The 24,410-nt window shown below is 39.9% G+C and overlaps 1 protein-coding gene across 2 annotated transcripts in view; it reads right to left on the bottom strand.

The window, feature by feature from the left end:
- Positions 1–22,437, bottom strand: part of hmgcll1 (3-hydroxymethyl-3-methylglutaryl-CoA lyase like 1) — a 115,473-nt gene extending 93,036 nt beyond the window's left edge. Inside the window, exons 1-3 of one of the 2 annotated variants that reach the window (XM_073056705.1) lie at positions 22,172–22,437; positions 13,870–13,947; positions 13,008–13,115 (exon numbers count right to left, since the gene is read on the bottom strand). In XM_073056705.1, the coding sequence (XP_072912806.1) occupies positions 13,008–13,115; positions 13,870–13,947; positions 22,172–22,267 (282 nt within the window). In that variant the 5' untranslated portion in view covers positions 22,268–22,437. The remainder of the gene's footprint in view (positions 1–13,007; positions 13,116–13,869; positions 13,948–22,171) is intronic. The other variant, XM_073056706.1, reaches the window with a different exon arrangement.
- Between the last annotated feature and the right edge of the window lie 1,973 nt (positions 22,438–24,410).

Below are 24,410 nucleotides of genomic sequence, written 5' to 3'. Positions count from 1 at the left end.
TGGACGGTTTGCTTGGAGAACCAGCCAACCCCGTCCAGCCACAATACCCAAGGTCAGGATGCAACCTGGCTCCCTGCAACTGGGAGGGGCTACATTTGCTGCTTTACCACCACAACACCCCATTTCAATCTCTGCATAGTGACCATTGGTTAGAAGTCTCCAGTCTATTATAAACCAATCTGAGCTTATCAGTGGATTTAACGCAGCTCATCTTCCACTTGGTTCAAAGCAGGACCCAAACCACTCCCCATCGAGGGGTCAGCAGTGGAAAGGGTGAGAAGCTTCAAGTTCCTGGGTGTCAAGACCCATGAAGGTCTATCCTGTGCTCAACATATTGATGCAATAATGAAGAAGGTGTGACAGTGGCTATATTTCTTTTAGAGTTTGAGGAGATTGCTCTGTCACCAAGATCCTTACAAATTTATACAGATGTACTACTGAGAGCATTCAAATAGTTTGTGTCATCATCAAATACAAAGTCTCCACTGCACAAGATCAGAAAAAGCTGCAGAGGGTTGTAAACTCAGACAGCTCTATCATGGAGTCTAGTCTCCCCACCATCAAGGACATCTTCAAAAGGCATTACCTCAAGAGTGTGGCATCCATCATTAAGGTACCTCACTCTCCAGGACATGCCCTCTTTCAATTGCTACCATCATGGAGAAGGTGCAGAAGACACTTACTCAATGTTTTAGCTTCTTCCTCTCCGCCATCAAATTTCTGAGCGGACGATGAGCCCATGAACACATTCTCACTATCTTTGCCTTCTTTTCAAAGTTCAAAGTAAATGTATTATCAACCCAGTTTGTTTAGGTGCATTAGACACTCTCAAGAAGAAAAGATTAGCTCTATTTGTCACATGTACAGTGAAACACACAGTGAAATGCATTGTTTATTGGCAATGACCAACACAGTCCAAAAATGTGCTGGTGGGGTGGGGGGGGGTGGCATTCTTCTGAAGATAACAGAGAATGCTCACAACTTATTAACTTGCACACCTTTGGAATGCAGCAGGAAACCACCAGCAACCAGCAGAAACCCACAGAGTCACAAGGAGATACAAAAATCCTTAGACAGCAGCAGGATTTGAACCTGTGTCATTGCAGTTTCTATTAGAAGGGTGAAGGTGCTCAAAAAGCTGGAAGATGTAAAGGTACATAAGTCACCCAAACCAAGTGAACTGCATCCTAGAGTTCTGAGAGAAGTAGCAGTAGAGATTGTTAAGGCATTAGTAATGAACTTTCGAAAATCATTGGACTCTGGTATGGTGCCAGAGGACTAGAAAATTGCAAATGTCACTCCACTCTTCAAGAAAGGAGAGAAGCAGCAGAAAGGAAATTATAGACCAGTCAGCTTGACCTCAGTGGTTGGGAAGATACTGGAGTCAATTGTTAAGGATAAGGTAATGGAGTACTTGCTGACACAGGGTAAGATAGGACAAAGTCAGAATGGTTTCCCTTAAGGAAAATCTTGCCTGATGAACCTTTTGGAACTCTTTGAGGAGACTAAAACTAGAATAGATAAAAGAGAAACAGTGGATGCTGTATATTTGGATTTTCAGGTCTTTGACAAGGTGCCACACATGAGGCTGCTTACCAAGTTAAGAGCCCATGGTATTACAGGAAAGTTACTGGCATGGTTAGAGCATTGGCTAATTGATTAAGAGGCAGCAAGTGGGAATAAAAGGATCCTTTTCTGGTTGGCTGCCAGTGACTAGTGGTGTTCTACAGGGTCAGTGTTGAGACCACTTCTTTTTATGTTGTATATCAATGATTTAGATGATGGAATAGATGGTTTTGCTGCCAAGTTTGCAGATGATATGAAGATTGATGGAGGGGCAATTAGTGCTGAGGGAACAGGAAGGCTGCAGAAGGATTTAGATAGATTAAGGGAATGGGCAAAAAAGTGGCAAATGAAATACAATGTTGGAAAATGCATGGTCATGCACATTGGTAGAAGAAATAAATTTTCTAAACGCAGAGCAAATCCAAAAATCTGAGATGCAAGAGGACTTGGGAGTCCTTGTGCAGAACACCCTAAAAGTTAACTTACAGATAGAGTTGATGGTGAGCAAGGCAAAAGCAATGTTAGCATTCATTTCAGGAAATCTAGAATACAAGAACAGGGACACAATGCCAAGGCTTTATAAGGCACTGGTGAGGCCTCACCTTGAGTATTGTGAACAGTTTTGGGCTCCTTATCCAAGGAAAGATGTGCTGGCATTGGAGAGAGTTCTGAGGAGGTTCACAAGGATGATTCTGGGAATGAAGGGGTTATCATAGTTCTGGGCCTGTACTCACTGGAATTTAGAAATATGAGGGGGGGGGATCTCATTGAAACTTTTCAAATGTTGAAAGGCCTAGACAGAGTATATGTGAAAAGGATGTTTCCCATGGTGTAGGAGTCTAGGACAAAATGGTACAGCCTCAGGATGGAGAGACGACCATTTAAAACAGAGCTGTGGAGAAATTTCTTTTGCCAGTGGGTGGTGAATTTGTAGAATATATTGCCACAGGCAGCTGTGGAGGCCAGGTCACTGGGTGTATTTAAGGCAGAGATTGTTAGGTTCTTGATTGGACACAGCATCAAAGGTTACAGGGAGAAGGCCTGGGAAGTGGGACTGAGGAGGCCAAAAAAGGATCAGCCATGATTGAATGGTAGAGCAACTTGATGGGCCAAATGGCCTAATTTTGTTCCTATGTTTTATGGTCTTATGGTGATTGGTGCTGGAAAGCATAACAATAACTGTTATATTATCATGCCTCTCCAACGTCTATTGCCCAACAATATCCAGACAGCATCTGTCTCTGTAGGCTCTTACAATTACATCCTCTTTATAATGTCACCAGAAGTCCTTTATGAATCTGTTATGCACACAGAAGAGCCATTTTGACTGCCAATAGCACAGTGGTGATGTTAAAGGAGGATAATCACAGTACCCCCAAATTCCCATTATCAAGCCCATCTGGTTTTAATCCTACTGAAACACAGCTTGCTGGAAACTGTTTCACTGGGTTTTTTTTGTATTGACTGTTGATTGCCTGTCATGTGAAAAAAAGTAGTTCAAATTTATTGGTTCATTATGTGACACACTCTCAGTACTGACTGGGAGTTCACGCACATCTTTTCAGTCTATTGACATCTTTAACTACTGAGTATTTCAGCTGTGGTTTACCAGGCCAGCCATAACTTTCTCTCTCAAACCAAACTGGTGTGGAATTTAGAAGGAGGTATGGGATTCTTTTAAAATGTGCTCTCCATAGTATTTTAGACGTCAAGGATAAAACTTTGTTCACCTTCTACACTCAGTGGCCACTTTATTATGTACAGGAGTTCATGGTCTTCAACTTCTGTAACCCATCCACTTCAAGGTTTGACATGTTGTACATTTAGAGATGCTCTACTGTACATCACTGTTGTAATGCATGGTTGTTTGAATTACTGTTGCCTTCCTGTCAGCTTGAACCACTCTGGCCATTCTCCTCATATCTCTCATTAATAAGGCTTTTTCACCCACAGAACTGCCACTCATTGGATTTCTTTTTGTTTTCACACCTTTTTCTATACACTCCAGAGACTGTTCTGCACAAAAATTACAAGAGATCAGCAGATCCTGAGATACTCAAACCACTCTGCCTGGCATCAAAGTCGTTTAGACAACATTTCTTCCCCATTCTGATGTTTGGTGTGAACAACAACTGAACCTCTTGACCATGCTTCCTTTTTATTATGCTTTGAGTTGCTGCTGGCTGATTAGGTATTTGCATTAACAAGCAGGTCAACAGGTGTACGTAAGAAAGTGGACACTGAATGTACATATATTAGGAATTTGCTGTGGTGTTTTGATCATGACTGACATGCAACAAAAAACATCATAAAGAATAGAGAATTATATAAAATAAGTTAGTGGTTAAAGTACCTCTAATTTATTGTTGTTTCTCAAGGTCTCCAATGCAAGAGCTATGATTTAATAATTAAATACCGCAACTATCTAAACTAATATGGTTTTTGAAATTCTAAATGGTGTAATTAAACTAATGACACTAAGTGAGGTGAAGTCAAGTCAAAAGTAGTCATTCAGCATGGAAACAGACCTTTCAGCTCAATTGATACATGCCAACCAAGATTCCCATCTAAGCTAGACTTAATTGCTCATGTTTGGCTCATATCTCTTCAAACCTTTTCTATCCATGTACCTGTCCAAGTACATTAAAATTAAATGTATTTAAAAGGAGGAAAAAAGATAGATTGATTGTATAGAGTAGGTTAATATAGATCGGCACAGCATCATGGACAAAAGGGTCCATACTGAACTGTACTATTCAATACTGTGTTCCATGTACCTGCCTCAACCACTTCCCTGGCAGCTCATTCCACATACTGACCTCTGGGTGAAAATGTTGCCCCTCAGATTCCAATTAAATCTCTCCCCTCTCACCTTAAACCTTGGCCCTATAGTACTTGATTCCCCAACTGTGGGGGGAAAAAAGACTCTGCGTATTAAACTTTAGTTATAGTTAATCATAAAAATAAACATATTTACAAGTATAATAGGCATTGTCTCACTAATTTATTAACATTTGTATGTGCCTTCATGCTCAACATGAAGGAACTTGGTGATTCCAAGCTCATCAGACATCACCCAAATATTTAGAAAATAATAAATAAGAAAAATTGACTGGTGTTGAAATCTTATACATATGATCTGAACTAAAACAGATGATTCAAAATCCTTTCAAAATGTGTGAAATGATTTTGCAAGCACCAATATGTTTCTTGTTAAGCTACAGGCTAAAATAAATCTCAGATCAGTTCACATGCAATTTCCCTTTTCATGTACAATTTATAAATACAGTAAAATGTAAACATTATGTCAAGGAAGGAGAGTGTGCTGGAACTGAGTGAGAAACGTAAAACTGTCCCTGAGGAAGATTGATTACTGAAATGGCATTCATTAAATGTGTCCACACCCCATGGACCACTCTCCTCTCCTATCAGATTCCTTTTTCCACAGCCCTTTACCTTTTCCACAAAACACTTCCCAGTTTCACCCCTCCCCCACCCACCTGGCTTCACCTATCACCTTCTATCTAGCTTGTCCTCCTTCCCCACCTCCCACCTCCTTATTCTGGCACTTTCCCTCTTCCTTTCCTGCCTTGATGAAGGGTCTCAGCCCAAAACGTTGACTGTTTATTCATTTCCATAGATGATACCTGACCTGCTGAGTTGCTTCAGCACTTTTTGTGTGTTGCAATGGTTTACCGGCATCTACAGAATCTTATTTGTTCACTAAATGCATGTACACTTTATAAAGCTACAGGAAGCTGTCCTGAATATTTCTTTAAACCTGCTTTAACATCTGCAGTGTCCAATGGATGAAATTTGAAGGCAAGCTTTACCTACTGCACCTCCTCTACGTGTTGGGGCAATAACCACTATAGTAAAACTTCGATAATTCAGCAACTTTAAGATGTTGGTAGCAGACTTCTTTTACTCTGAATTCCTTGGCATTTTCATTTCAGAGGACCAGCAGTGCCTTTACAAGGAAGGCACGACAGCATTACTACTTTCTTAGAAGTTTATGCAGACTGCAAATGTCATTTAAAACTTCAATAAACTTCTACAGATGCAGAGTGGAGAGTGTCCTGACAGGCCTAGTACAGGAACACCAATGCCCAAGAACAGAAAAGTCTACAAAGAGAGGTAGATACAGCCCAGTCCATCACAGGTAATGCCCTTCCCATCATTCAGTTCATCTATAAGGTGTGCTCCGTCAAGAGACGGCATCCATCCACAAGGACCCCGACCACCCTACTTGTTTTTTTTTATTTGGCCTACTAAAAGGATTACTTAATGCCTGTTAATATTGATAATATTTACATAATTTTCTATATTTGAATACATTATATTCTCTATGCTTGTCTTACAGTTTTTAACCTTGACTCGTACTTTTATTACGACATTGATTTATTTTTACAATCTATGTAAAGCACTTTGAGCTTGCATCTTAATGTATGAAAGATACTATATAAATGAAGTATTATCACTGAAATTATACCAGTGCCTAAGAAGAATAATGTGAGCTGCCTTAATGACTACCGCCCAGTAGCTCTCACATTGACAATGATGAAATGCTTTGAGAGGTTGGTCATGACTAGACTGAACTCCTGCCTCAGCAAGAACATGGACCCATTGCAATTTGCCTATCACTACAATAGGTCAATGGTAGACACAATCTCAAAGGCTCTTCACACGGCCTTAGACCACATGGACAACACAAACACCTAGATCAGGATACTGTTTATCGATTATAGCTCAGCACTTAGCTCATACAGCACATTCCTACAATCCTATAGCAAATATAGGCCACTCAATAATGGGCTGATCCAATTCTTCCAGTCATCTCCACTCCCCTGCTTTCACCCCATACCCTTTGATGACTTGGCCTCCACAGCCACTCGTGGCAACAAATTCCACAGATTTACCACCACCTGACTAAAGTATTTTCTCCGCATCTCAGTTCTGAAAGGATGTCCTTCAATCCTGAAATCGTGCACTCTTGTCCTAGACTCCACTACCATAGGAAAACTGCACACAATACTGCAAGTGTGGTCTCACGAGTGCCTTATACAGGCTGATTGAGAAGTTACAGAAACTGGGCCTCTGTACCTCCCTCTGCAATTGGATCCTCAACTTCCTAACCAGAAGACCACAATCTGTGCAGATTGGTGATAACATATGCTCCTCGCTGACGATCAACACTGGTGCACCTCAGGAGTGTGTGCTTAGCCCATTACTCTACTCTCTATACACACATGACTATGTGGCTGGGCATAGCTCAAATACCATCTATAAATTTGCTGATGATACAACCATTGTTGGTAGAATCTCAAGTAGTGACAAGAGGGAGACATGCCAACTAGTGGAATGGTGCCGCAGCAACAACCTGGCCCTCAACGTCAGTAAGACAAAAGAGCTGATTGTGGACTTCAGGAAGGGTAAAACAAAGGAACACATACCACATAGAGGGATTAGAAGTGGAGAGAGTGAGCAGCTTCAAGTTCCTTGGTGTCAAGATCTCTAAGTCCCAACATATTGATGTAGTTATAAAGAAGGCAAGAGAGTGGCTATATTTTATTAGGAGTTTGAAGAGATTCAGCATGTCAACAAATACACTCAAAAACTTTTATAGTTGTACAGTGGAGAGCATTCTGACGGGCTGCACCTCTGTCTGGTATGGAGGGGCTGCTGCACAGAACCGAAAGAAGCTGCAGAAGGTTGTAAATCTAGTCAGCTCCATCTTGGGTACTAGCCTACAAAGTACCCAGGACATCTTCAGGGAGCGGTGTCTCAGAAAGGCAGCATCCATTATTAAGGACCTCCAGCACCCAGGGCATGCCCTTTTCTCACTGTTACCATCAGGTAGGAGATACAGAAGCCTGAAGGCACACACTCAGCGATTCAGGAACAGCTTCTTCCCCTCCACCATCCGATTCCTAAATGGACATTGAATCGACGGACATTGAATCTTTGGACATTAACTCACTTTTTTTTAAAAATATACAGTATTTCTGTTTTTGCACTTTTTTAATCTATTCAATATATGTAATTGATTTACTAGTTTATTTATTATTATTATTATGATTTAGATTTAGATGTATATCATATTTTTTTACTGAGTTAAAGTTTTTACTAGTTTTGCTACAAGAAGTGTATGGGACATTGGAAAAAAGTTGAATTTCCCCATGGGGATGAATAAAGTATCTATCTATCTATTGTTATTTATTTTATTCATTTTTTTCTCTGCTAGATTATGTATTGCATTGAACTGCTGCTGCTAAGTTAACAAAATTCACATCACATGCTGGTGATAATAAACCTGATTCTGATTTATTTTTTCTCAGCTCAGGCTAGTAAAACCTGAGGTGCGGGCATAGCCATAACACTCATTTCTCAATTGCTAGGAACTTTCAGAATATTCTAGTGGTGTTTAGTATTGTGGCTTTCTGGAGATTTACATAAATATTGCTGTCTAGGCCTAACTGTATAATGCTATTGTGTAGTACTTTGGGATGATACCAGTTGTAGATATTACTACTGGTGCAAAGTATACCCTGTTCATGTTCCATAGTCCTTCAATTTCTTCTTTTAATTCAGGGAATTTCTGATGTTTTTCACTTATTGTTATGTGTGTTTGAAATTACTATATCTATTAAATAAATTGTACTTGCTTGTTTATCATGTAATATTATATCCAGACCATTATTATGCATTGTTCAATTTGTAATAACAGATCGGTCATATATAATTTGTGGGATTTCGACTCTAAAACTGGATCAGACTTGTATTTATAGTAAGGTATGAGTTCTTTTATGAGTTTGTACTTTAAAGCAAGATATTTGTGAATATGTTTGCCACTTGATTGTGCCTTTGGAAGTAATCAGATTGAGTTAAACTGCTGCAGGATCCGGTCATGTGTTAGATTGTCTCTGTTTTTTCTTGGTATGTTCTACATTTATTATCTTGAACTTGTTAGTCTTTTATTATGTACTTCTGATAATATTTTTGTGTTAACCACCTGGTCCTGTATTGCCACAAGGAACCCGTTTCTGGAAAGAGGTCTCCAATCTGAGCCAGATTTTTGATGCTTCCTTGTCGACATCTAGTCTGCTCAGATTGTGGGGATGTCTTCCATGGAGGCTCAAGCTCTTCCATTGGTTAAATTTTTCTTCTGCAGTGATAATTGCTTCATTTTACTAAGCTGCGCTTCAAATCAAATCAAGTTGAGTTACCATTCAACCGTACATAGATACAGCTGAACAAGACAGCATTCCTCTGGGGCCTAGGTGCAAAACATTCAACATAGCAAGCAAAAATTCAAATAGTGAGTAACATTTAAAATAGTGAGCCACATCAAAATAACAAGCAAAGAAGCTATATATAGTTCAAGACCATAAGCGACAACGTCTGACAATTGATATTACAGTATCCCAGCAGTACGCAGATGCGAGCAATCCAACCTGTCGTTCCACCATTCATACACATGACAGCAGCAGTACCAGGAGAGGCCAATCCCCAACCGAGCGTGAACATCATGCTCTAACACTTCCACATCTTCTCAACTGGTCTGCAGCAGCAGGCAAGACTGAGGCTTGAGGCTAGTTCCCGCTACCACCAAGTCTACAAAGCTGTCACACCGCCAGACAAGGGTAACAGGCCTGTGGCAACTTCCATTATCACTGTCCAACAGAATCTTGCTAACACAAGTGAAATGTCTCAGACAATCTCCCACGGCTATGCTATAGGCTGCCTTCGTGCGCCAACTATGATGCCTTTGAGTAGCAGGCAGCAGCATGATCTGCAGCCAGGTCAGTTCCTGTGACCCAAACTGGGTCCTCCTGACACTCTGGCCAGTCCCTTTCCCGACATCCCGGCCGCTCCCTTCGACACCTCGTCTGACAATACAGTCAACACCAGTTCAGCAATTCCAATCAACAAACAGCTCACTGGTGGAGTAGCCATGCAGTACCCAAAGTTCTTGGAGAAGAATTGTCTTTGGACCATAAAAAACAAACTTAGCAAAGGAAAAAGTACCTTTGGTTGGCCTCCGAGAGGCCACTGCAATCGCGCACGTTGCCATCTTACCAGAAGTACTGAAAAGAATGCCTTAATTTAAGTTCAGTTGTGTCCACTTCTTATCAGAATTATTATCATTATTATTGTTGTTATTACTATAATCATCATCTTCATGTTTGATGAAAAGCATGTGTTAGGGAGGTCAATGACACGCTCTACTCCACGGAACTGAACGCCATCTGCTTCTAAACATTGTAATAACTTGAGCAACACATACAAAATGCTGGAGGAGCTAAGCTAGTCAGGCAGCAGCTATAGAGGGGAATTAATAGTCAATGTTTCAGGCATTTACAGTAGAACAAGGAAATACAATAGAATCAACAAAAACTGCATACAAAGATTAACAAACAACCAATGTACCAAAGACAAACTGGGCAAATACAAAAAAAACATAATAAACAAACAAGCAAGTAAATAAATACTGACAACATGAGTTGTAGAATCCTTGCAATTAAGCTCATAGGTTGTTGGATCAATTCAGTGATGAGGTGACTAAAGTTATCCACACTGATTCAGGAGCCTGATGGCTACAAGGTAGTCACTGCTCCTGAGCAAGGTAGTGTGGGGCCTAGGATCTCCTTCCTGATACTTTGTTGTGGCAACACTCCTTGTAGATGTGTTCAATGGTGGGGTGGGCTTTGTCTGCAATGGACTGGGCTGTATCCCCTAGGCTTTTCTGTTCTTGGGTATTGGTGTTTCCATACTTTGAAGAAATCAGAGGCCCTGTCATGCCTTCTCTATAATGGCACTTCCGTGCTGGTCCCAGGACAGATTCTCTAACATGATAAAGCCAAGAAATTTAAAGTTACTTACTCTCTCCACCTCCGTTCCACTAAAGAACCTCCGTTCCACTACCTCCGGTAGTCTATGATTAGCTTTTAGGTTTTGCTGATATCATGTGAGATGTAGTTGCTGTGGTACCTTTCAACCAGAGTTTCAATCTCATTCTTATATGCCTTCCATAAATCACCTCCCACACTGCCCCTCCTCCTTCCTTTTCACTTATGGTCCGCTGGCCTCTTTTATCAGATTCGTTCTTCTTCCTCCCTTTACCTCTTCCACCTATCATCTCACAGCTTCTCACTTCACAACACTTCCCCACCCACACACCTTCCCTCTCACCTGGTCTAACTTATCATCTGCCAGCTTGTGATGTGATGTGGCATGAGGGCCTCCGTCAGTCAGAGTTGACCATTATATTGTGATTGTGTCCCAGCTATCCCAATATGCAAGCCTGGGCAGTACGAAATGGAGAGCAAGTTTGTACTCCTTCCCATTCCCCCATCTTCTTTTGCTGGCTTCCGTCCCCTTCCTCTCCAGTCCTGATGAGGGGTCTCGAACAAAACATCGACTGTTTATTCGTTTCTATAGCAGACACTTGAACTGCTGAGTTCTTCCAGCATTTTGTATGTGTTGCATCAGGCATTATATTTTTAAAATATACTGTAATTATCTATTGACAGAACGTCACCTACATCAAAACTGAACATCAATTTACTTTTCAAACTACAGTGCAAATAAAAAGTATTCACCACCCCACCCCCAGAAGTTTTCACATTTTATTGCTTTACAACATTGAATCACAGTGGACTTAATATGGCTTTTTTTTACTCTGATGAGCAAAAAAAACTCTTTCATGTCAAAGTGAAAACAGATCTCTACAAAGTGATCTAAATTAATTACAAATATAAGACACAAAATAATTACATAAGGATTCACTGTCTTCAAGCATTTAGTAATTACAGCCTTGAGTCTTTGCACATCTGGACACTGCAACTTTTCCCCATTCTTCTTTACCGAACTGCTAAAGCTCTGTCAGATTGCATGGGGATTGTGAGTGAACAGCCCTTTTCAAGTCCAGCCACAAATTCTCAATTGGATTGCGGTCTGGACTCTGATTTGGCCACTCCATGACATTAACTTTGTTGTTTTTAAGCCATTCCTGGGTAGCTTTGGCTTTAAGCTTGGGGTCATTATCTTGCTGGAAAATAAATGTTCTCCCAAGTCACAATTCTCTTGCAGGCTGCATCAGGTTTTCCCTGTATTTTGCTACATTCATTTTACCCTCCACCTTCACAAAGCTTCCGGGCCTCTGCAGTGAAGCATCCCCACAGCATAATGCAGCCACCAATATGCTTCACGGTGGGGATGGTGTGTTTTTGATGATGTGTGGTGTTTGGCTTCTGCCAAACATAGCGTTTCGACGGATCGCTAAAAAGCTCAAGTTTGGTTTCATCAGACCATAGAACCTTCTTCCAGTTGACTTCAGAGTCTCCCATGTGCCTTCTGACAAACTCTAGCTGAGATTTCATGAGAGTTTTTATCAACAGTAACTTTTTCTTTGCCACTCCCCCATGAAGTTGTGACTGGTGAAGCACCAGTTGTTGTATGCACAGTCTCTCCCATGTCAGCCACTGAAGCTTGCAATTCCTCCACAGTTGTCAGAGGTCTCTTAGTGGCCTCCCTCTGCATAAGACCTGCAGAAATCTCTAGAACTTGCTAAAGTCTATGTTCATGTATCCATAGAGGAAACCACTGCACTCCAAAAAAAAACATTGCTGCAGGTCTCAAGTTTGCAAAAGACCACCTGAATGTTCTACAACACCTCTGGGAAAATGTTCTGTGGACAGATGAGACAAAAGTTGAACTTTTTGGCAGAAATGCAAATTCTATGTTTGGAGGAAAAAGGGCACTGCACACCACCCTCATCCCAACTGTGAAGTATGGTGGAAAAAGCATCACGGTTTGGGGCTGCTTTGCTTTGCTTGGACAGCTTGCAATCACTGAGGGAACAATGAATTCAAAATTGTATCAAGACATTTTACAGGAGAATGGCAGGGTAGCAGCTTATCACCTGAAGCCTAACAGAAGTTGGATAAAGCAACTAAACAATGATCCTAAAGACAAGAGTAAATCAACAACAGGATGGTTTAAAAAGAAAAAAAATCCATGTTTTGGAATGGCTGAGTAAAAGTCCTGACCTTAATCCTAGAGAAATGTTGTGGATGGACCTGAAGCAAGCGGTTCATACAGGAAAGCCCACCAACATCCCAGAGTTGAAGCAGTTTTGTAAGGAGGAATGGCCTAAAATTCCTCCAAGCCAACGTGCAGGTCTAAACAACAGTTACTGGAAATGGTTGGTTGAAGTTATTGCTGTCAAGGGGGTCACACCAGTTACTGAAAGGAAAGGTTTGCATACTTTTTCCAACAAATATTGCATCATTGGAACATGGATCTATGTCAAGTTCAACTTTAGTGCTAATGATATTATTTCTGACTTGAGTCTGCTCCCAACTGAAGAAAATGCAGGAATCTTTATAAACCTTTTCTTTTCCAAAGCATCTTACAGGCAATTTCATTTTTCAACTTACTTGGGGCACCCATTTCGAAGATACAAAGCTTGTGGCTTCAACAACAGACAATCCCGTTTCTGACAGAAGATCGATCAGTTTAATTTTCACTTCAGTTGGGACAATCACCTGAAAACAAATCATTCAACTCTAGTAAAGATCCATAAAAATTAGCTTTATTTGTAACATGTACATCGAAATATACAGTGAAATGTGTCTTTTGAGTCAACAACCAAAACAGAGTCCAAATATATGCTGAGCAGCCCTGCAAGTGTCACCACGCTTCCAATGCCCACATAGCAAGCCTACAACTCACAGCATGGGAGGGAATGTTCAACTTCATCTTGGAGTATGTTAAAAGGTCAGGACAACATTGTGGGCTGAAAGGCTGTACTTTGCTGTATTGTTACATGTTCCACTTAATTTGTTTTTATTTCGCGACTCAGCACAGTAGCAGGACCTTCCAGCCCTTGAGCCTGCACTGCCTAAGTCCACCCACATGACCAATTAACCTACCAAACCATACAATTTAGGAATGTGGGAAGAAATCAGAGTACCTGCAGGAAACCAACACAGTCACAGGAAGAATGTACAAACTTGTTACAGACACTGGTGGAATTGAACCCTGATCAATGATTGCTGGCACTACAGAGTAATGGCGCTCACTTCTACACTACAGTGCCACCACCCATTCTACAGACTCCACATTTATTGGACTCCGCTCTAAAATTCTCAACGTCTCTAATCAAATCCCAGCAGACTTTGAAATTGCATTATTACTCTGAATCTAAAGAATATGTAAAACCTATGCATGCTGATAGTTTGGTAGAGACATACTAAGTTTGCATCAATGTATTCAATAATGTTCATGAAGTAAATATACCTTCTCATTCTGCAGTCCATCCCTCGGCCCAACCTCAACAATCTTTACAAACTCAGGAAGGGTGGGTTCAGCGCTGTTCTGGAATTTTAAAGAAAAGGAATAAATTTAAGCATGGGAAAAATCATAAACACCAAAGATTCTGCAGATGCTAGAAATCCAGAGTAACATACACAGAATGCTGGAGAAACTCAGCAGGTCAGGCAGCATCTATGGAGAGGAATAAACAATGGACGATTTGGGTCGAGACCCTTTATCAGGACTGAGGTGGAAGGAGGCAGAGCCAGAAAAGGAAGGTGAGGGAAGGAGAAGGAGAGGTGATAGATGAAACTAGGTGAGAGGGAATGTGGGTGGGTGAGTGGGGGAGGGGTGTTGAAATAAGAAGCAGGGAGGTGTTAAGTGGAAGAGGTAAAGGGTCGAAGAAGAGGGAATCTGATAGGAAAGCAGAATGAACTACTGGAGAAAGGAAAGGAAGAGGGGTACCAGAGGGAGGTGTCAGGCAAGTGAGGAGAGGAGTGAGAGGGTAACCATTACGCAGAATGGAAAAAGAGAGAAGGGTGGGGGGGGGAAGCAACACATAAAAGTGCTGTTTCTCCAGCATTTATGTTTGCTGGACAGAAATAATCAATGCTCAGTCTTTCCCAGACAGCAATTAGCAAACCTGAGGGCCAGTTTTCCTTGGATGTGTTCTTTACCTTAAGATAGAATATATTCTGCTAACTATGCATTTCTTGGGCAGGTGGAGCTCATCGGCCTTGAACGGCAGCCCACCTAGGAGAAGGAAACTGATTTGAAACCTCCGCTGCCTTGTGGCCGTACCCACCCATGGGAAAGGCTTTGGGAGTAAACCCCGATGAAGAAATCTGGAGCCCCGCCGGGGTCCCTTAGGCAGTCTGATGTTGTTTGCAACTTCATTCTAGCAACCTCTGCGATGACACTGGTGCCAAGCTGCATCGGCGCTTGCCCCTCCCTTGGACTACATCAGCGATGTGGAGAGGGAGACCCCACCGCATGGGCAACAGCTGGATCTTCAAATCTTCCCACCCAGGCTTACACCCTGGAGAGGACACAGTCCACCAGAGGCACAAACCCAAGATCCCCTGAGATCAACGGCTGCCTACTAATTATAGGTTTGAATGTTAATAACAAATATATTTAATCTGCAATGTGAAAATATATGTTATATTTTTGTTACAATATTAAATAACACCAATATAAATGTTAATATAATGAGACCTATGTATGGACAATTTCAAGGACTCTACAAACAATGATCTCATTATTATTTATTTACTTATTTATTTTTGCATTTGTTCAGTTTGTCTGCTTTTGCACATTAGTTGTTCGTCAGTCTTTATGTGTAGTTTTTCACTGATTCTGTTGTATTTCTCTGTTCTGCTGTGAATGCCTGTGTGGAAGTGATGGTAAGGCAAGGATTAACATAAATGTCCAGGTATAAAGTGCAGACAGGCCAGGGAAGAAGAGTCTTTGAAAAGCAGAGCTTCCCTTTGCACATCAGGGATCTGCAGATAAGTGATCTAAGACAAACAATTGTTTTATGAACTGTAAAGTATCATTGTTGTCAGTCTGTAGTTTCTATTTTTTATACCTGTACCATGCATGATGATTATTCTTGCAAGTAAGGAATTCAAACATACATAGTTTACCAAATAGTCAATATCTGTAATTGTTAGCCAATTTTGTATAAAAATGGCATATCTCTGTTCAGAATTCAGAACAGGGTGGTGACAGGGGCCATGCTGTTCTCTTTGTACACAAGTAAAATAAAGTATGAATGAACTGTAGATGTGCAAAGAATGCCTAATCAAACAATACAGTATATTTACATTATTATTCAAATATTACAGAAAATTGAAAACCACACTGAACCATATACTATACAACTACTATAATGACATCCACAGCATAGTAAATTTTAAGTTGCCCCATTTAGGCCTTAAGATTTTATCGCTGTGGAGGATTTCTTACTCTTTTTTTTAATTTTATTTAATTGCATTTTTAATTGATTACAAGTGTAGAAAAAAAAAAGTATGTGTCCCTTCCCCCCTCCCCCCTAACTTCCCTATATAAAAAAAATTAAGAAAGAAGAAAAAAAGAAAGAAAGAGTGCCTGGTTGTTGGAAGGTCTCCACATGCTCCATGGAGTTCTTAATAACTTTAGTATATATATTTATTTCTTTCCCCAAGTAACCATTAATTTCCTCTTCAGAGCACCTATATATTTAATCCTGTCTTTTGTAAATAAGGGCCCCAAATTTTCAAAAATGTTTCATATTTATCTCTTAAATTATAAGTAATTTTTTCTAATGGAATACAGCCATAGATTTCTTTTTTCCAACAATCTATACTTAAATATGTATCTGATTTCCAAGTAATTGCAATAGCCTTTTTGGCTACAGCCAGTGCAATTTTTATGAATTCTTTCTGATATTTATTTAGTTTGAGTTTCGGTTTTGTCCCTTCAATATCACCTAGTAAAAGTAATATTGGATTATGAGGAAGTTGTATTCCCGTAATTTGTTCCAATAAAAGTCTTAAATTTGTCCAAAAAGGTTGAATTTTAGAACAAGACCATGTAGAATGTAAAAATGTACCAGTTTCTTGGTTACATCGGAAACACTGATCAGATAAACTTGGATTTAATTTATTTATTTTTCGTGGTGTAATATATAATTGATGTAAAAAGTTATATTGCACTAATCTTAACCGAACATTTATTGTATTTGTCATACTATCAAGACATAGTCTTGACCAATTTGTTTCTTCAATTTTAATATTCAAATCACTTTCCCATTTTTGTCTTGACTTATGGACTCCTTGTTTAGTTGCCTGTTTTTGAATCAAATTATACATACAAGATATAAATTTTTTAATATTTCCTTTTTGAATTAAAATTTCTATTTCTTTAGATTTCGGCAATAACATTGTTTGACCTAGTTTTTCTCTTATGTAAGCCCTTAATTGAAAGTAACAAAATAAAGTGTTATTTGATACTTTATATTTATTCTTTAATTGATCGAATGACATTAATATACCTCCTTCAAAACAATCTCCTATGTATTTAATCCCTTTTTGAAACCAATTATATAAAAGTTGATTGTCCATTGTAAAAGGAATAAGTCTATTTTGAATTAAAGATCTCTTTGCTAATAAAGATTTTTTTGTCTCATCATCAACACTTATCTTATTCCATAAATCAATCAAATGTTTTAATATAGGAGATTCTTTCTTTTTCCGTATCCATTTAGATTCCCATTTATATATAAAATCTTCTGGTACGTTTTCTCCTATTTTGTCTAGTTCTATTCTAATCCATGCCGGTTTAGAGGATTTCTTACTCTTGTGGGAAAACGTCTTTCCTGACAAGGAGGATCACACTGCTTGGCAGGAGAGACTTGTGGCTGGGAAACAATGTCAGGTTCTGCGGCCTCCTCCATGGTCGTTGTAGGAGTTGACTCTGGGACTGCAGGAAATGGTTCTGACAACACTGGACACCTTGTTTCTCTGACAATTGACTCTGCTCTCCTCAACTGATCAATGTGTCATCTCCAGAAGTTATCAGACATGATCACCGATGCGCGTGAGGGTGGACCAGTTCTGTCCTTAACCTTTCCGAGTCTCTACATTTGATTATGTCGATAGTGCCTTGCCAGGACTGTTTGTCCTGCAACCCGCTTCTGAGACTGGGTTTGAGGAGATCCAAGCATGCGTGCAAGGGACGACCCATAACAGCATTGCTGGTGAGTTGATTGTTGAGGCGTGTGTTGCACAGTGGTAAGCAAAGAGGAAATTGACGTGCTTCTGTTTTGGATTTTAGTGCAGTATGAAGAAGAAGGACGCCTCACGTCTTAATAAGCTGGTAAGGAAGGCGGGCTCTGTCGTGGGCAAAGTACTGGAGAGTTTAACATCGGTAACTGAGCGAAGGGCGCTGAGTAGGCTACGGTCAATTATGGATAACTCTGAACATCCTCTACATAGCACCATCCAGAGACAGAGAAGCAGTTTCAGCGACAGGTTACTATCGATGCAATGCTCCTCAGACAGGATGAAGAGGTCAATACTCCCCAATGCCATTAGGCTTTACAATTCTACCGCCAGGACTTAAGAACTTTTTAAAAGCTATTATTAATGCTTTTTGAGATAGTGATTTAGATGTATATCATATTTTTTACTGAGTTAAGTATTGTATGTAATTAGTTTTGCTACAACAAGTGTATGGGACATTGGAAAAAAGTTGAATTTCCCCATGGGGATGAATAAAGTATCTATCTATCTATCTATCTAGTATGTTCTGCTGACACTACTAAGATATTTAGACTCTGATTAAACCTTCCTGCCAAGTCATTTGTAGCTGGTTGACATGGTGCAGATGCAATATGTCTTATTCCATTCATTTTCAGGAGTGGCTGAAACTGTTCCGCAACAAACTATCATCTATTGTCACTGACTAACTGAATGTCTCCCTGTTACGGCAGAGATATCCAAAGGGAAATCAGAAAAGGATATCTCTGCCATAATAGGGAGACATTCAATTTGCATCAGGGAGAAAACATCAAAAGCAGTGTCCTGTTTTGTAAATTTTTCAGGTATTTCTTTAACCAAGGGCGAACAGGACAATCCATCAGCATTTCTATAATTAGTCAGTCTCTTGCAATTGAGTCCATGTGTCCTTCAAGAAACAAAGCCCACCTCTGCATTCATGATGCTGCTGTTAATGGAACTTCCTTCTGTGGATTGAAATTAGACATTAATGGTTGATGATCATTAATGTGGGTAAATTCTCTCCCATACAGGTACTGGTTGAAACGTTTTATACCCCAAACCAGACTCAAGGCTTTTTTGTCAATCTAAAACATAATTTTCCCCTACATTGTTAAGGGAATGTGATGCAAAGGCTATGGGCTGTTCACTTACATAACTCACAACACCTGACGTGACTGTACCTATAACATTAGGCAAGCATCAGAGCCAAGCTTCACTTGACGATATGTATCATAATGTGTGAGTACAGTACCTGATGTCACCATTTCCTTTGTCTTTTTGAAAGCCACCTCATGCTGCTTTGTCCATTGCTATTTCTTCCTGATCTGTAGTAATGAGTGCAAGGATTGGAGCACAGTAGCCAGGTTTGGCAGGAACATGTTATAGTAATTGACAAATCCTTAAAACGGACCACAACTGTGACACATCATTTGGCTTTGGCCTTCAGGCATCCACTATGGCTTAAATATTCTCAGCAACCTTGAGTGATTCTTGTGCATCTCTAGAGCGACCACAGTAAGTGGAGCTTGGTTAAAAAATTCACACTAGTTGCATCATGCCAAGCCCATAATTTTTAACAATGTCTTAAGAGTCTGGAAATGTTCCTTATCATCCTCACCGGTAACAATGATGTCATCCTGGTAACACTGAGTGCTTGGGCAGCCTTGTAGCGTCTAGCTTTCTGCCAGTGTGGGTACGGATACTACTCCAAAAATAAGCCATTAATACAATAAAGCCTTTTGTAAGTGATTTTGGTGAGAAAAACTTTGGACTCTTCCTCCATCTCCATCTGTAGGTAGACCTCAGCTGAGTCTTGTTTGCTGAAGTGTTTCTCTCCAGAAAAGTTTGCAAAGATGTCTTCTATCCTGGGCAGACTGTACTGATTTAATTTCAGTACTAGGTTTATGGTGATCTTAAAATCACCACAGATCCTGACAGACACATTCTTCTTGGCTTCTGGCACCACTGGCATTGCCCATGAGCTCCACTCAACCTCGGAAAGAATTCCTTCAGCCTCCACGCGATCTAGCTCACTGGCTACTTTATTACAGATGGCATAAGAAACTGGATAGGCTTTGTAAAACATGGGTACGGCACTTTGATTTCATATTATTTTACCATTGATATGTTTTGAGTTTCCCAATGCCATCTTTGAACACTGATGTGGCATCATCTAGTACCTTTCTTAATTTGCTTTCAGTTAACTCTATTGCAGGAATTGTGGCATACAAACAGTGGGTGGATCTCCAATCACACTGTAGTTGTCTCAGCCATTCATGGCCCCTCAATGCTGGCCCTCCTGCTTTCATTACATACAAGCCCATACAAGCCAAGAGGTTTGTTGGTTCACTGTGATGAATGTCATTCCCACATAAGTCATCATCTTCCTGTATAAATTATTGGGTAAATACCTGCAGGCTTCTGGTCGGTGTATTTGAAGTGTGTTCGAATTCATTTTGTGTAATGACTGAAACAGCTCACCCAGGGTCCAATTTCATTTTAATTAATTTGCCATTCACTTCTGGCGTGATCCATATTGCTCATTTCCTGTTAGTTTTCACATTGTAAATCTTAAGGCTACGCAGTCCTGTGTCACTCTCATCAATATCAGATTTTTTTCATCAACAGCATGCAGATTAGTGCTCTCTTTGAAACTGTAACTTAACTTACTATCTTTTTCTCTTCCCTCTACAAACCATTTATTTTTTTCTGTCTGACATGCTCTTTGTATGTGTTACATTTTCTTCAAGTTTCACCTTTAAACCTGCATTGGTCCGTTGTATATGTGCCCCTGCCAAAATGTTAACACAATTTGTTCGGCCAGGCAGGTTTCTGTTTAGATGCTGCAATTTTTTTCATGTTCACTTTTATTCCTGACTGCACTCAACTGTGTCTCTGGCTGCTGTTTTCTCAATGATACAGCAATTTCAACTGTTTGTTTAAATGTGACTTGAGCTTCGGTTAAGAGCTGTTTTTGAATGCTTCCTTGTAAGATCCTACAAACCAAATGATCTCTCAGTGCATCATTAAGCCCACTGACAATGCTCAAACAATCTTTCAATTCAGGCATGTAAGCTGAAATGGCTGAAATTCCCTTACTTTTGATTCCACTTATGAAACTTAAAGCATTCCACAATCAACAATTTTTTTTGTTCTAAATGTTACATTCACAATATCAGCAAAGCTCCTTTCGGCTGGTTAGGTTAATGCAGTTAAATGTCCTTGTTGCCACTGTTATGTTTCGCAACTCCAGAAACTAATCAAAAGAAAAACATGGTATCCAGGGATACTCGAACCTAGTTCCCTTTTGTGAGACACTCAGATATGATGTGGTGGCATGATGGTGTATGCCATTCACATACTTCTCACATATAACCCATAATGAACTATGTAAACATGCAAAGAATGTTTAATCAAACAATATATTTACAAAATTACTCAAATATTACTGAAATGTTAAATACACTACATCCTCTGCTATTCAATCATGCCTGATTTATTTTCCTCCCAATCGCATTCTCCTGTCTTTTCTCCATAAACTTTGACTCCTTATTAATCAAGAACCTATTAACCTCAGCCTTAACCCTGTGACTTGGCTTCCACAGTTGTCTGTGGCAATGAATTCCACAGATTCACCACCTATGTTCCAATGTCATGCTGCTTTAGTCTGAGGTTTGCCCTTTGGTTCTAGGCTTCTCCACCATTGGAAACATCCTCTCCATGTCCATACTATCTAGGCCTTTCAATATTGGATAGGTTTCAATTAAATCTCCAGTCATTCTTCTGAACTCCAGAGAATACAGACCCAAAGCTATCAAATGCTCTTTATACATTTATCCTTTCATTCTGGAGATTATTTTCGTGTACCTCCTCCAATGCCAGCACATCCTTTCTTAGATAAGGGGCCCAAAACTGATCAGAATACTCCAAGTGCGATTTAGCCAATGACTTATAAAGCTCAGCATTACATCCTTGGTCTTATACTCTAGTCATCTCAAAACGAATGCTAACATTGCATTTGCCTTCCTTACCACCGATCCAGTTAACCTTTAAGGAATCTTCTAACAAAGTGTATGACCGTACACTTCACTACACAGTATTCCATCTTCCACATCTTTGCCCATTCTCTTCATCTGTCCACACCCTGCTTCTTCAACGCTACCTGTCCATCCACTTATCCTTGCACCGCCCGCAAAATTGGCCATAAAACTATCAATTCCTTCACCCAACAACGCTATGAACAATAACAGACCCAACACCGACCCCTGCAGAACATCACGGGTCAGCGGCAACCAAAGAGAAAAGGTCCCCTTTACTCCCACTCTGATTTTTGCCAGTTAGCAGCAACCCACACTCCCAGAACTCCACAGACCCAATGGGTAGATCAGCCGATCTAGTTCCTGTCTGTGATTTTGTTGCAGGCAAATTCCTATCATCATGCGGGTCGAGGTGCAGGAAAGGAGAGCGTTCATTCATTTGAGCTACAGCCGCCGGAGGCAGTAACGACAAAAAAGCTTCCCTACCTGCCGTCCATGTGACAAATCGTGCCCGGCCGAGATCCAGTCTAGATCCAAGCCGGCGCTCAGGCATTCCTTGACGGTCACGGGTACGTTCCCCATGAGCGAGGGTCGCTCCAGCTTAACACGCCCCTCCTTCCCCTTCGCGAAGCCGACCGACCGAGGCAATTACATATTAGCTGGCGGCAGCTTTCGCCGGCTGGCGCCGGTTCTGAATGAACACGGATAGTGACCGCCCCGTCTGAGCGCATGCATTCATCCGCTGGGGCTGGACTCCGGACGTGCACAGAGACACACATACAGACAGCCACATACCCCGCCAGCTCTGAGTGTTTACATCTGCAGAAAGAAAAATAATGCATTGTACCTGCTTTGCTATTTAATGCAACGCCCCAGGGTATAAACAATATAGTTTATCTAAAATATATATATATATTTTTGCCTGCCCTATTATATTTAAATGTTTTCTCATCCTTCTGGTGGAGACCTCATCGTACCACCTGCCAATCTTCAGTACTAAAGGAGTTGGCAAATCTTAAACACAAGAGATTCTGCAGATGCTGGAAAACTTGAGCAATACACACAAAATGTTGGAGGAACTCAGCAGGTCAGGCAGCATCTCTGGAAATGAACATAAACAGTCGAGATGGAGTGTTTCCATTATAAAAATTGATTATATAAGATGCAGATGCTAGAATCTGGATTCTATAACCTATAGACATACTTTCACGGATTCCACAATTCATGTTCTGAATGTTTATTACTTTTTTTCTTCTTTTTTATTTGCACAATTAGTTGTCTTTTCCACACTGGCTGTTAGTCCATCTCTGTGTGCAGTTTTTAAGATTCAAAATTGTTTATTTTTATTGTAATTTATTTTTTATTGAAGTTTATCATCAAACATTTCCATAAGATGTATTTCAGATATTGTACATATATATCATATAATCATATTTGTCACAAATCTCCACATAATAATTATCTGAGGTATACACTTATAGAAAGGAGAGGAGAGAAAGATCAACAGAAATAAGAAAACTATGTACAAGTAGGGAGTGATCTTTTTTTAACAACATATTCATTGACTTGTGAGGATAAAATCAGGTCTATGTGGTGTTATGTAGTTAAACCATTTTTCCCAGTATGAATCAAATTGTTCCAACTTACGATTAATAAATGCTGTTATCTTCTCCATTTTGTAAATGTCCATTGTAATTTCCATCCATGTATTTAAAGTTGGTCTCTCCTGTGATAACCATTTCCTAGTAAGAGTCTTTTTACCAGCCACCAGCAGTATATTCATTAAATATTTATCTCTTTTCAACCATTCTTGAGGTAAATATCCAAAATATATGGTCTTATTCTCTAAGGGTATTTAACATTTAAAGATTTCTTGTAGGGCATTATGTATTCCACTCCAATAGTCTTTGATAACGGGGCATTCCCAGAAAAAATGATAATGGTTTGCATTTTGATTTCCACAACTTCTCCAGCAAACAGGGATGTTATTATCATAACGGGATTTCTGAGATATCTTACCAAGTTTTTCCACCCAAACTCCCTCCAATTCTGTGAACTGGTACACTTCCATTGATGCCGCCATATTATTGTCCATTCTTCCTCAGATATTATTATCTCTACTTCCTTCTCCCATTTTGTTTTAATGTATGAAGTTGAATATATTGTAAGATTCGACAAACCCTTATACCAGCTTGAAATGATTCTACTACCATTGTCTGAATTATATGCTTTTCTAAATAGCTCTATCAAGCATGTACTTGCCTTGGTTACATTTTTAACTGTCCTATTAGCATACTGTCACATCTGTAAATACCGATAAAAGTCTTGTTTTTCTAACAAGTGTTTCTCTTTGAGCATTTCAAAACTGAACAGTGTTCCTTCTTTCATTACTGTATATTGCAAATAGCTGTTAGTCCTTTAGCTGTCCAGTCCTTAAATCTAGCATCCAGTTTATTCAGCGTAAAATCTGAGTCATATGCACACCATTTAAGAATTGCAATCTCTCTCTCTCTCTCTCTAGTTTATATTCTTTTATAATAGTTTTCCATATTTTAAGAGTCCATTTCACCCACAGGTTATCAATAGTATTTATGTAACTTTATAGGTTGTTATCAGCCAAAATTGCCTGTATGGGGATGGGAAGTACCTGCTCCTCAATGTTTTTCCATCGAGCGTCATATGATGGGTTGCACCAACATATCACAGCTCTCAACTGTGCTGCAAA

The sequence above is a fragment of the Hemitrygon akajei genome, chromosome 9 (genome assembly GCF_048418815.1).
Source record: "Hemitrygon akajei chromosome 9, sHemAka1.3, whole genome shotgun sequence".
NCBI classification, from domain to species: domain Eukaryota; kingdom Metazoa; phylum Chordata; class Chondrichthyes; order Myliobatiformes; family Dasyatidae; genus Hemitrygon; species Hemitrygon akajei.
Note: the sequence above shows the minus strand (reverse complement) of the source record. Positions and strands in the feature narration are given on the sequence as shown.